At 42.1% G+C, this 13,997-nt stretch overlaps 1 protein-coding gene across 3 annotated transcripts in view; it reads left to right on the top strand.

Annotated features, from left to right (window-relative positions):
- Positions 1 to 13,997, top strand: part of ZBTB46 (zinc finger and BTB domain containing 46) — a 343,478-nt gene that overhangs the window by 175,945 nt on the left and 153,536 nt on the right. For all 3 annotated transcript variants that reach the window (XM_030212915.1, XM_030212914.1, XM_030212912.1), the window contains exon 4: positions 10,972 to 11,147. In XM_030212915.1, coding sequence (XP_030068775.1) covers positions 10,972 to 11,147 — 176 coding nt within the window. The remainder of the gene's footprint in view (positions 1 to 10,971; positions 11,148 to 13,997) is intronic.

Genomic DNA, 13,997 nt, shown 5'->3' with positions numbered 1-13,997 from the left:
AATGCTGGGAATGCCAGTAAAGAAACTGATTGGTGATATGAAAACACATTGGAACAGTACTTGCATTATGTTGCGAAGTGCAGTTGAATTGAAGCAACCCATTGGTTTGGCTTTAAGCAGCAGCAATAAAACCATAAAGAAAGGTGTACCTGCCGAATGTGACTATGATCTGACCCAAAAACTTGTTGATGTTTTTCAGACTTTTGAAGAAGCCACAACAATTGCATCTGGAGAACAGTATGTTACTGTGTCTGTCGTTTATCCGCTGGTTGAACACCTGATTAATTCAATCAATACAACATACGAGGGAGAGGCAGGAGAGGAAGTTGATATTGATGATGAAAATACAGAATCAGCAAAATGAAAGCAATCTCTCGCTTGAAAGAAGAGCTGAAGAAAAGTGCACTCCACAGATTTCAAGATATATTATTTGATAATTTATATAGATTAAGTAGCTTCCTGGATCCGAGATTCAGGTCAACCTATGATGAAGTATCAGATGTCATTGCAGTTGCAACCCAGTAGATTGTAAAAATGCAAACCACTGATGTACCATTACTGGTCAGCAGCAGCAGCATAGCAGTGGAGATCACTCACACATTACCAGCTGTTCAGAATTTGGAATACAGGATGTGAATAAACCTCAACAGAAACACAGCTTCTGGGAAACAGTGGAATAGACTAATGTTTCAGCTAAGAAAACCAGACTTCCATCACAGTCAGACTATGATAGTGATATTTGGATCAGATGCAGTGCAGAACTTGCTTGCTATAAACACTAAGATCTTTTGGAAACAGACAGTGATGTTTTTATTTTCCGGCAAGCGGCAATGTTTTTATAATAAAAACGAAGATGTAGGACCTGACCAAACTTCACTTTCCACATATGTCATATTACAGTTTGTCTTTGTTCAAGTGTTGCTGCCTAAAACCCTGTCTGTTATGTTGGCATATTGTCCTCACTATTTCAATCAAGTTGAATCAAATCAAATTGAATTAAAAAAAAAAAAAACAAATTTTTTTTTGAGTAAATTGAATCAAATCAAAAAATGTTTGTGTGACTCGGACAGCACTAACATCAAGGCTCATTCTACAAGGTTTTCGGTGACTTCTTTGGCAGAGAGTAGGTAGGACAATTTTGTTGGCAGAGATCCGTCAGTCAACGATGTGGTTGTCTTCTCATTCCTTTGTTATTACCGTTTGGATGTGTCTGCTCGAGCAGATGCTTCCTTCAGGGCCATGGTTCTCGCTTCAGGGATATCACAGCCCCTCCCCTCTTATAGATTGCTTTTGTACATCCCATTTGTCTGGACTGATCCTTGGGAGATGTAATGGAAGGAAAAATTTGTTAATTACCTGATAATTTTCTTTCCTTTAGTCCCAAAGGATCAATCCAGAGCCTGCCCATCTGTGATGGTTTTTCTGGGTTCTGTGTAATTTCAGGTATTTATGTTCTGGTTCCTTTATTTTGTAGTTTTTTCTATCTAGAGGCTGGAGTGTTTCTCTGAAAGTCACTCTTTCACAGCTTTGTTATCAAATACTGGCTTGGTTGCTAAGCGCAGGAGCTTATGAGGCACAACTCATTAGCGTTCTCTATCTCCACCTGCTGACAGATGGTCACAGCCCACTTGTCGGGGGGGGGGGGGGGGGGGGTGATCCTTTGGGACTAAAGAGAGAAAAGTATCAGGTAATTAACTAATTTTTTTCTATTTTAAAATAAATAAAATATTGTGGAACCATTGGATTATTTCACCTGTTTTGTCCGAGCAGCAAAATGTAGCAGCTCACTTTGTGCTGCTTGTTATTCTAAATGCTGTTTGCTACTTCAGTGGCTGTTTACCTGTATTTTCTTACATATTTGAGCTCAGAATTTTGTTACTAATACCACTAGTTTTCTGATTTTTTAAAATTGTTTTATTAAGGTCAAATTATCACTTGATGTTCATGTGGTAACTTTTCAAATGCTGAGGCTTCATTTTGTCAAGTGAAGATGAAAGTTAAGCTTTTAATTTAAAATAGTTGTCTTTTCACTCACCCAAAAACTGTTTAAAAAGACAGTGTAGCAAGTAGCAACTACTTTATACATCTTGTTGTCCAAAGTGAATTAAACTGCATTAACAGCTATTACCCAGTTGCCTTAATAAAATTGCAATGTTGTTCAAAGTATTAGGTCAAAGTAAAGAAAAAGTAAAAATGTATATTTTAATACTTCAGTAAAAATACAGTGAAGAACACATTAAAAATGTATTAGAGTTAAAGTTATTGCCTAATATAATACTTTTTGAGTAAAAAGTAAAAATAACACAACTACAATGAATGCAACTATTGTTAACGTTTTTCTTCCAACAACTTTAGTGCTCTACAATTAAATCTGCTTTTTCTTTTAGTAAAACTAAAGTTTTGGAAATGACTGTCACTTATGAGTGCACTTGTGAGTCATTAATCCAGCACAGTTAAAAAAGGTGTTCAACAACTGCACTAACAAAAAGTGGATTGTTCATTCTCATTAAAATAAATTCCTTCAAATCGGGCCAGATCACAATATTGCTGATGTCATCTGACTTGATTTGCAGGTTTTGATCAAGTGAATCTCGGAAACACTTGAATTCCATATATCAAAGAATGCTTTATCATTATTGTCATTATCTGCATTAGAAGTAGTACTGTCTGGTTCATCACTTGCATCTCCATCTTTTTTTTTTTTAATCATTTATTTATAATTTTTCATTTTACAAGGGTCACTTACAAACACTAATACAGAGATGATTGCACATTAATACAAGATAAGAAGAAAACAATCCCAACTAGATATATGGATTATATACAATCTTTCTCTTTCTTAGACCACAAAGTGAAGAAAAATAGAGAGCATGAGATAAGACAAGGAGATTAATTAAACAGAAAAAAAGAAAACATGGTATTAACCTGATTATCCCCAGATATTACTCATCTAATTCATTATTCCACATTGATCTTCTGGTTGGCTTCTTCAAGACCAAATACGGTGTATAGTCAATTCATTTCATTGAGAACATACTTATTGTCCAGATTTTAGTTAGAAATAATACATCTGATTACATTCTCTCTCTTTTAAAAGCCAGAAATTATTTTAACAATACATATAGTCTCTAATTCAAATCCCACTGATTAAACCAATCCCAGTTTTCACAGGCTTTACTCCTTTCGAAGTAATAATTAATAATCTTCATCTTTACCTTCATTATCATGATGTCCAATTATAAAGAAAGCTTTCACAAAGTTGGAATCATTGTTATAACAATTTTTCATCTGATGCTAAACTCTGAGTATCTTCAAGAACTGATGCAAGAACGTCAAATGTGTGGGAACTCTTCATTCTTAAGGTCAGATTTCCGCTCTAAAGACTCAATCCAGTGGACAGTCACCACAATGTAAAATTTTCCATGGGATGTCCAGGAGTCTGTTGTGGTGAAGACATGTCTGTTCACCAAGAATTGCTAACTGCGTTGGCTTCATTTCAGTTTTAAAGTGACCCAACTCATCACTGTTCTGTTTGGCTGGAAACCAGTAACCAGTTCAACAAACAAGACAACTCCACTGTTCTTATAAGGCTATATTCACTGAACAGCAAAATTTAAGATGAGATAATCCCACTGTCTGTGTGACTAGGTTTGCAATAGCAAAACCCTGTTACTGGTTTTGCTGTTTCATTTGGTTTACTGAGGAATTGTCATTTATATCTCGCTTCCGCCTTTACTTTTAACTGCAAACATCAGATGTAACTGAGTAAAAGTAGTGAAAAATTGGCAAAGTTATTACTTCAGTAAAAGTAATAAATGTTATCCTGTATTTCTTTACAAGTAAGTGACAAAACTTTTACTTAAGTACATTAGCTAGTTACTACATTGAATAAATTAACTTTGTATGAAAAAGCTGAATTAACTGTGTAGGCTTTGAATATGTGAAGGCACATTTATATCCAAAAAGTTCTCCTTTTCGTTCCTTGTACATTACTACTGGGATGAGCTGTCCACCTAGCCTTGACACAGTCTGTGCTGAGTAGAGAGTTGCACGGGGACAGAAATCTTACCCATCCCCGCCCGTCCCTGCTGGAATCTTACCCATCCCCACCCGTCCCCACTGGAATCTTAACCATTCCCATCCATCCCCGCAAAAATGTAACCCATCCCCACCTGTCCCCACTGGAATCTTAACCATTCGCATCCATCCCCGCAAAAATGTAACCCATCCCAACCCATCCCCACCCGTCCCCGTAAGAATTTAACCCATCCCAACCCATCACTGTAAGAATTTAATGGTACATAAAAGAAAATTCCAGTCAGCTCCCTCAGTCTCTCTCTGGATTTGAGCCACAGCACTGTAGGCAAGGAAGGAATGGAAGCTGAAACTTGGAACACTCTGGTGTGCACATGTAAGATTTGTCTCTGATTTACTGGCACTGTGTGCTGAGAGGTCACCACATGCACGCGCCAGTAGGTCAGGTGACATCTGATGCTCATGCCTGTGTCAGAGCTGAGGTCTGCTCATCAGCCCGGGAGCAAAGAGGATTAATTGTAACATAGTAAGTGACAGCAAATAAAGACCAGAATGGTCCATCCATCCTGCCTAATAGTCACACTCATTATCAATTCATGATTAAATCAATGAGTGTGATATTATATACTTGATTATGGTCTTTCTTTTGTGTTTCTGGAACATAGACCATAGAAGTCTATCTGGCCCTAGCCTTATGTTCCAACTGCTGGAGTTGTCGTTGAAGCCCACTCCAGTCTATGTGTCTTCTCATTTGTGGGACACAGATCATAAAAATCTGTCCAGAACTGTCCTTATGTTCCACCCACTGAAGTTGCTGTCTAAGCCCTTTCCAGCCCATCCTAAACCAGACTTCCATATATTAGACACAGACCATACAAGTCTGCCCGGTATTGGCCCTAGTTAATCACAGCTAGAGTTGCCATCTAAGCATTACTTCACACATCCACACACATGCAGCCATTTAAAGTTAGGTATTTTATAACTTCCATTTTCTAATTAGAGATCCTCTGTGTTCATCCCATGCCTTTTTGAATTCCATCATCATTTGTGTCTCTACCACCTCCTTAATGGAAAATGTTCCACATTTGTGCTGTTAAAGCAAGGAGGAAGAGGAGGAGGAGACAGCACTCAAAGAACTTGGTACTCGGTAGAGTACCTGCCCCTACTTGACTGACTGTACATTTGTCCTTTAGATTGTAAGCTCTTTGAGCAGGGACTGCCCTTCTATGTTAAATTGTACAGCGCTGCGTAACCCTAGTAGCGCTTTAGAAATGTTAAATAGTAGTAGTAGTAGTAGGTAGATGAGAGGCTGGTGCAGGTGTAGCTTACACTTCCACGGGAACCCCACAGAACTGCTTCCATCCCCGTGGGAACCCCACAGGAACTGCTTCCGTCCCCGCGGGAACCCCACAGGAACTGCTTCCGTCCCCGCGGGAATCCCGCAAACCCCATTCCCATGCAGCTCTCTAGTGCTGAGTGAACATTTCATTGTAAATGCTGCAGTTTCTTAGGCATGTCCTAAAATCCTGAGAGCAGCCAGTAAGCTTGCATACTTGATCTGAATGGCACTTATGGAATGGTATCATATACATCATGAACCACATGAATTCAGCATGTCTCCATAAATGCAGAGTCATGTTGTCAATTACTGATCTATTAAGACTTGTTCTCCCCCCGCCCCCTTGTGTTTGAGGGAGACAAAAAGCTTAACATGCGCTAATCTTCAGTAAAAGACACACTATCTGTAACGGGGCCCGTTGGAATAAAATGGGTCCTGTGGCAGATATGGATTAATCTTTAGTAAAAGACCCCCTTAGTATATTGACCTGATATTGGGTAATTTGTGACACATTCAAGCATAACTGCCTTTGTGAATTATAGGTAACTAAGGAAGTTTCTTCAGTTTAAATATCTGAAAAGCAAAATTTGTAGTTGATAGAGGATGGTTATTAAGCCATTACAGATACTGTTTTGAAGTGTTAGTGAATGGTGGGAACATTTTTAAATTTCAAGAATTGTAGAACTAAAGTGGCAATATGTCTCATAATATGGAGGCTGCTACAGTACTACCGAAAGCACATAAAATTGAACTTTGCATTATCTTCTGGTAAATTATATTAAAGAAAAAAATTGAAAGCCTATGCAATTAATCTTAAGTACATTCATCCAGCACGTATGTGTATTTAACACTGAAAACTGTGAAACTCATGTATAGCTTTTTAAGAAATGTCTCTATTTTTTATGTATATACTTGTTATGGATTATTTAGAAGCTGTGTGCATATGTTTTTGGAATGCAGAAAATGTTTTACTAAAACTTTGGTCTCGGTCTATACTCGTTCTTCTTAAGAACAGAAGTAGTAATTTTCCTTTAGACTTATGAATTAACCTTATAAAATACAGTTAATCTTTCATGTTTTAAAATATATGTTAAAGGGTAATTTTCTAGTTTGTGTCCTTGTTCGGTGGACCAGGATTTTAAAATGGCTTTTAATAGACTTCTACCTTAAGAGGATAACTTTCCAAAGCATTTTCTGTACATAAAACATGTTTTTACACATGGAAAATGGCCAAATACGTGTGTGAGAGATGATCACTGAGGGTGTGTGAAAGTAGACTTTTCCCAGGGACTTATTTTAGGAAGAGTGGGGGGGGTGTTACTGCAGTGTAATCTATTATAAATGTACATGTCCACATGTAGAATATGTGCACACATTTGAAGCAGGCGTGAATTTGAAAGGATTTGTACTTTGCTGGGGCTAAGAGAGAGAAATGAAATAGGTGTCTGTGCCTCCATAAAATAGGTGCCTTTTCTCAACTTTGACATAAGCACCAAGTTGCAGATGATCAAAAACTCTGCTCTGTTCTGTTCCAAACAGCACTCTAAAATTAGCGCTGGAACAGCACAGGGCAATAACGCCCATATGATCAAAGCTAATAGCATGCAAATTCATGTGCACTATAGGCACTAATCATAGGGGTACTTCTGCGGGAGAATTGTTCCTGGGCATGTGCTCAAGGCACAATCCTCTCGCAGAAGTTATTTGACAGATCCGGGCTGTCAAAAAAAAAAAAAAAAAGCCGGACCTGTCAAACAGTCCAAGAGGCTGAAGGTCTAACTGCCAGACGTCCCCCTGACAGAAGAGACCTCCCTGGAGGTCTAGCGCCCCCTCTTACCCTGACCTGAACCCCTTCCTCCCCTGTACCTTGAAATGACAAGGAGAGAGTAGTACTACCTCCTCCTTTCAGCATGGCAACCTGCTCAGCGCATCCCAGTGTGCTGGGCAGGGCGCCACCATTTTGGAGGTGGCGCTGAAAGAAGTAGGGAGTACTATGCTCTCAGGTTGGCGCTGGAGGTCCATTAGCCCTTTCCTCTGTCGGGGGGGGGGGGGGGTCAGGGTAAGGGGGGCGCTAGACCACCAGGGGAGGTCTCTTCTGCAGGGGGAAGGGGGGGTCGTTGGGCCAGGTTGGGGGGGGGGGCTAGCGGTCCCACTGGATCACTAGGGTCTTTTTATTGTTTGGCAAGCAGGCTTAGGTTTAACAGGTCTGGAGAAAATCCTGGACCTGTCAAACCTCTTCTGCCAGTCTCTCCCATTCCTCTCTTGCTCAGCAAACCCTAACGCCAGCTCTGATCTGGTGTAGGGTTTGCAGCAGGAGCAGCACCCTTGTTTGACACGCTGTCTGCTGATCATAAGGGAGGCATGTGGGAGATTCTCATTTGCGTGCATTTGCATGCAGTTAGTGGTCAGATCTGGCGAGCACCATCTGATCATCAGGAAGGAGCAAACTTAGGTGCTAGTACGGTTCTATTGGCCTGTAGCACCTGCATTTGCTTTTGATCTGCCCTTCCCCCCCCCCCCCCCCCCCCCCTGTTAGAGTTGCCCCCATTTGTGTAACTTGAAAATTCATGGTTTATACCCAGAGATTTTGGTGACGTAACAATGTGGTTTGAGGCTTCTGGGCTGAGGCCCTCCACTTGTGGTGTGCTATTCCTGGTATATGGAAGCTAAGACAGTGTCTGTGCTAGTTGTGTATTCCCAAACCTTTGGTGATACTAGAAGAGAACAGTAACTTGTAGAACTGTATGTCTTTGAGTCACATGGAGGGGCATAATTGAATGGGGAGCCCAAGATTTTGACGTCCCGGTGAAGGGGCGGGGAAACCTGTATTATCGAAACAAGATGGGCGGCCATCTTTCGTTTCGATAATACGATCAGGGATGCCCAAATCTCAACATTTAGGTCAACCCTAGAGATGGTCGTCCCCAATTTTCGGCGATAATGGAAACCGAGGATGCCCATCTCAGAAACGACCAAATCCAAGCTATTTGGTCATGGGAGGAGCCAGAATTCGTAGTGCACTGGCCCCCCCTGACATGCCAGGACACCAACTGGGCACCTTAGGGGGCACTGCAGTTGACTTCAGAAAAAGCTCCCAGGTGCATAGCTCCCTTACCTTGTGTGCTGAGACCCCAAAACCCACTCCCCACAACTGTACACCACTACCATAGTAACATAGTAGATGACGGCAGAGAAAGACCTGTATGGTCCATCCAGTCTGCCCAACAAGATAAACTCATATGTGCTACTTTATGTGTATATCTGACTTTGATTTGTATCTGCCATTTTCAGGGCACAGACCGTAGAAGTCTGCCCAGCACAAGCCCCGCCTCCCAACCACTAGCCCCGCCTTCCCCCACCGGCTCTGACATCCAATCTCCGCTTAGCTTCTGAGGATCCATACCATAGCCCTTAGGGATGAAGGGGGGCACCTAGATGTGGATACAGTGGGTTTCTGGATTAGTGAATTCAACCCTCTATTGTACCCAGTGTATTTAGAGCTTGTTTAAATTGTCTAGATTTTCGGTTATGGTGACCCAGAAGAGGTCATATTCTCAGTGAACAAGTGAGTGAAAAAAGCCTTCTCCTTCCTAGAATAATTACTCATTTATGATTTGCATTATCCCTTCAGTATTCATGAAGTGAAATGTTACCATAGTTTTGTATGCTAGGTATTTCTACACTCAGGATTCTTAGGGCCCTGTTTACTAAGGTGCGCTAGCCTTTTTAGCGCGCACTAAAAATTAGCATGTGCTAGCATTAGAGACACCCATAATATTCCTGTAGGTGTCTGTTAGCACATGCTAAGAACGCTAGCATACCTATAGCAAGGGCCCTTAGTTTTATGTCCATAAACTCATCTTTTAATGCCCTTCATTGTATTAATTCCCTGAAGTCACTCCTATTATTAAGGGGTCTTTTTACTAAGGTGCCGAGCTGGTGGCATGATTAGCGTATGGATTTGCTGCAAGCTCCGGCCACTTTCTAGTGTGGCTGAAAAATGGCCACACGCTAATTTCCCCATTAGCACATGACCATTGCCCTTTATTTAGGTGGCAATGAGGGCTCCCATGCTACTCCTGCACTAATCAGGTAGTGTGCAGTAATTTGCCCACGCTACCCATCTAGTGGAGGCATGCCTACTCTCCACCATCTAGATACTCCTTCAGTGGCAAAAAAATAAAATCTTTTTTACTGCGAGAGTAGCATGCGCTGCTGCCCAAACTACTACGGGATGTCTCAGTGCTTTTCATGGTAGTGAAAGAGCCATGCGGTAGGCCTATTTTAGGCCTACTGTTCCTTAGTAAAAGAGCCCCTAAACCAGCTAAAGTTTCTCACTTTAGTCTTTGTGATTACATGCTTGGATCACTAACTCTTTTATAATGGTCTTCCACTATACACAGTTAAACGCCTAGTCTAGTCAACTGCTGCAAGGTTACTTCATAACACTCTACTCTTTGGACGTATCTCCTCCCTGCTTCAGTCTGAATACTGGCTCCCGGTTTCATCCAAAATTAAATTTAAAACAGGTACCAACAGGTATGACTGTCATTGGCTTGGCATAATTGTTGGCACCTAACTTTAGGTGTGCCAATGTCGACTTACACGCATGTGGATGCTGTTAGAAAATTGGCGCTAAGCGCATGGCATTGGGAAGCTTAAAAACATCTGCTGGTATCTTTAGTGTTGGAAGTTTTAAGGTCATTTATTATTACATGGTAGCACAAACACACAATGTAACCGATCCATTGGTTTTAGAAATGGAGGAGTATATGTAGAAATTTTGGTCTGTATAAAAAGTGGAAAGTAGGAAGAAAACTCTGGTAGCCAGGGCTGTGGAGTCAGTACACCAAGCCTTCGACTGACTGATATTAGGCTTTAAATTTTTTGTTTTGGATCTAAAGTGCTGGTAAATATAAATTTAGATCCAGGACAAAAATGTGTGTGTATATAAAAAAATATTTTTAAATAATAAATTTAACATACGTTTTTTGTATTTTTTTTATTTTGAAGCTGGAGACAGTACATTTTTACTGACTCCAACTCCACGTTTCTGACTCCGACTCCACAGCCCTGCTGGTAGCCAAGTTTGTTTCCACATACTCTTTGCATTGTCATGTAGAAAGTTACAGCATACTGCTGAGCAGGAAAATGAACACTACCGGCAGACATTAGGGATGCTTTTAGTAAAGCTTAGTGCACACTAAGTGTTGTGCGTCCTATTTCATACCTATGGGCCTCATGACACCACACACTACGCTTTCTATCTGTGGTTTAATTGGGGGTGGGGGGGTTCTGTATTTTTAGATTGTAAGCTCTATAGAGTAGGGACTGTCTCTCTATGTCAGGTGTTCAGCGCTGCGTGCGTGTGGTAGCGCTATGCAAATGTTAATAATAATAATAAGATTGAGCTCAGTTCTTTCCTTTCACTTATCTATACACGTTGTTACACCGTGTGAATGTTTGTTTAAATCAGCACAGTTGGTGAAAGTTAAGATATGTGCCAACCTGGTGTTCTGTAGACAGTACAAGTATCTTTGCAGGTAGAGTGTTGAAAAAGTACTATTCTGTAAAACCTTTTTATATTTTTGTTCTAGTAAACGAATTCACCGTGATCAGGAAGAAATTTAAGTGCCCATACTGCAGCTTCTCAGCCATGCATCAATGTATTCTGAAGCGGCATATGCGTTCCCACACTGGAGAAAGACCATATCCCTGTGAGATCTGTGGCAAAAAGTTCACTCGCAGGGAGCACATGAAGCGCCATACCTTGGTAAGTCTGAGTGTTTTTCCCCTTATCCCTTTGAAACTGTCTCAGTCTTCCAGTGCAGAATGTGGCAAGGAATAACAATACATAATTTGTGATCACAGAAGCCCTGAGCCAGAGAATGTAGTCTTAGTGTTAGAAGAATTTATCACAGAGTGAGTAGTGAAACTGGGATTGTAATTTAGGTTTCCCAACATCTCAACTGTGGCCTGCCAGCTGTATCTTCAAGTTCTGTAATTTTCAATTTCAGGCTTCAGTATTTATAAGCACTGCAAGTCAATGTGTGCCCAAAATGCCAGAGAGCTATTTGGGCAATCTGCTAGGTGCATCATTGAATAGAACAGAAAGTTCCAATGTCAGCAGCAGATGAATCCAGAGACTTGTGGGTTGTGTCCATCTACCAGCAGGTGGAAATAGTGCTGAACTGCACTGCCTTATAGACGGAATGCTTCTTGGCCAGTCAGTATTCTCTATCTCCAGCAGGCAGCTGAATGGTGTCTCACAAACTGCTGGCCTCATCTGGTATCAGCTCCTTTTCTGGGCTTCCCTGCTTAGTTGAGCTGTGGGGTGTGCGGCTGAGTGGTGCCGCCTTTACAGGGCCTGGCCACTCCAGGTCCCTCTCCCACCCTCCTGTCCTCTCCTGCCCTACTCCTTTCTCCTTGATGTGGATGTTCAGCAAAAAAAAAAAAAAAAAGGCCATGTATTTAGAGTCTAATTTGGACCTGCATCTAGCTTCAGAAGTGATACTGGTGCCCCCAGTATCAGGGCATGGGAGAGGTGTTTTGGCTCCGGCTGCAATGGGACACAAACAGGGCTGCTGTCGGTGCCCTGGGGTGAGTCTTTCATTTCTTGCCTTTTCTGTATTGCGTCCCACTGTTCTTTTCATGGCAGGTGCGCTGATGGTTCTTTTCCCAAATGGGGGATGCAGGTCTCCCGCAGCAGTGCTGGTACAGGTTTCTGGATTTTTATTTCCTGTGCACAGGACACGAGTCTGTTGGGGCTAGCAGGGCTTCAGCAGCCATTTTAGTAGCGTGCAGGCCAGGTGTGACAGGACGGCCTAATTTTCCCACCTTTCTCTCCCCATGCAGCTCCAGGTTCTTTACTGGATAGAGCTCATTGGCAAGGGGGTTTTTCCCCTATGGCTTAAACAACAGAGCTCTGTTTCGCTTAAAAATAAAACACAGTGAGACAGCGCTGTCCGTTCAGGTGCAGATGCAACGACTTGCCCAGTTTCCGCTACTTCCCTGCCATGTCAACCAGCTCCTGGTTCCCTGAAGGAACGGGAGGTCGGGCGCAGCTGCGGGAGCTCTGGGCCTCTTTTGGCGCTTTCTTCTGCATGGCTCCAGGGAACCTGGGGCAGTTTTCTCTTTGTAGGGTAGCCAACTACTGTTGCTGCAGGGCACGGCACGGCTTTTCTTCCAGGGAATTGCCTGGGTGCCTTTCTCCTGCCCCTTCTCTGAGGCAGCTCGGAGTGTCCTAGGATTGGAGCACACAGGTGTCTTTGCGGATCCGGTGGTCCACATTTTCTGTGGCATGTCTTTTTTTCCCATTCCCCCCAGATGCGGCAGTATTGGCACAACTCTGGCTTCGCTGGTGTCTGCAGTCCTCGGCAGTTCTTGATGGTTGGTGCGAGTTCCTGCATTGTGAGAGCCCGGCATAGTGTTAATACTCTGGGAGAACTGGATTGTTTCTTCAGGTCTAGTCCCTTTGAGCCCCATTTCTTTACAGGGGATTGAAGTCCCCTTGCCTTTTAGGCTGGGACAGTTGCAAGTTATGCAGGGCCCAAGAGACAGGCAGAGCTTCGGAGTCTCAATGCATGGATGAGACGATGGTGCAGGGAGGAGGGTTTTAGATTTGTTAGGAACTGGGCAATATTCTGGGTAAGGGGGAACCTATTCCGAAAGGATGGGCTCCACCTTAACCAGGGTGGGACCAAGCTGCTGGCATCGGCATTTAAAAAGGAGATAGAGCAGCTTTTAAACTAGAAACGGGGGGGAAGGCCGGCAGTCGCTCAAAAGCGCATGGTTCGAGATAAGGTATCTTTCAAAGATATCACCACAACAGGGAAGTTAGGGTATCCTGATAGTGAGGTTGCAAAAGAGACCATAGTAGATCAGGTGTCCTTAAATAACAATAAAAATCAGACAAAAGATTGCAAATTAATACTGAGCATGATGTAAATAGGAACAACAAACATAGTTTGAAATTTCTATATGCGAATGCCAGGAGCCTAAGAAATAAGATGGGAGAGTTAGAATATATTGCACTAAATGAAAAATTAGATATAATAGGCATCTCTGAGACCTAGTGGAAGGAGGATAACCAGTTATATCATAGTGATAGGGTGTAATGAATTGTTGGAGGGGTAGCATTGTATATTAAGGAGAGCCTTGAATCAAATATATTGAAAATTCTGCAGGAAACAAAACACTTCTTGGAATCACTATGGATTGAAATTCCACAGGTAAAGGGGAAAAGGATAGTGATAGAAGTGTACTACCGTCCGCCTGGCCAGGATGAACAGATGGATGCAGAAATGTTAAAGGAAATTAGGGATGCAAACAAACTGGGCAACACAATAATAATGGGTGATTTCAGTTACCCTGATATTGACTGGGTAAATTTAACATTGGGGCAAGCTAGGGAGGTAAAATTCCTTGATGAAATCAAGGACTGCTTTATGGAGCAGCTGGTACAGGAGTCAACAAGAGAAGGAAAAATTCTAGACCTAGTCCTTAGTGGGAGCACATGATCTGGTGCGGGAGGTAATGGTGCTGGGGCCGCTTGATAAGTGATCATAATATGATTGGATTTGATATTTTCTCCGAGGACAAGCAGGCTGCTTGTTCTCACGAC

The sequence above is a fragment of the Microcaecilia unicolor genome, chromosome 8 (assembly GCF_901765095.1).
Source record: "Microcaecilia unicolor chromosome 8, aMicUni1.1, whole genome shotgun sequence".
Classification (NCBI taxonomy): domain Eukaryota; kingdom Metazoa; phylum Chordata; class Amphibia; order Gymnophiona; family Siphonopidae; genus Microcaecilia; species Microcaecilia unicolor.
This window is presented reverse-complemented; position numbering and strand designations above follow the sequence as displayed.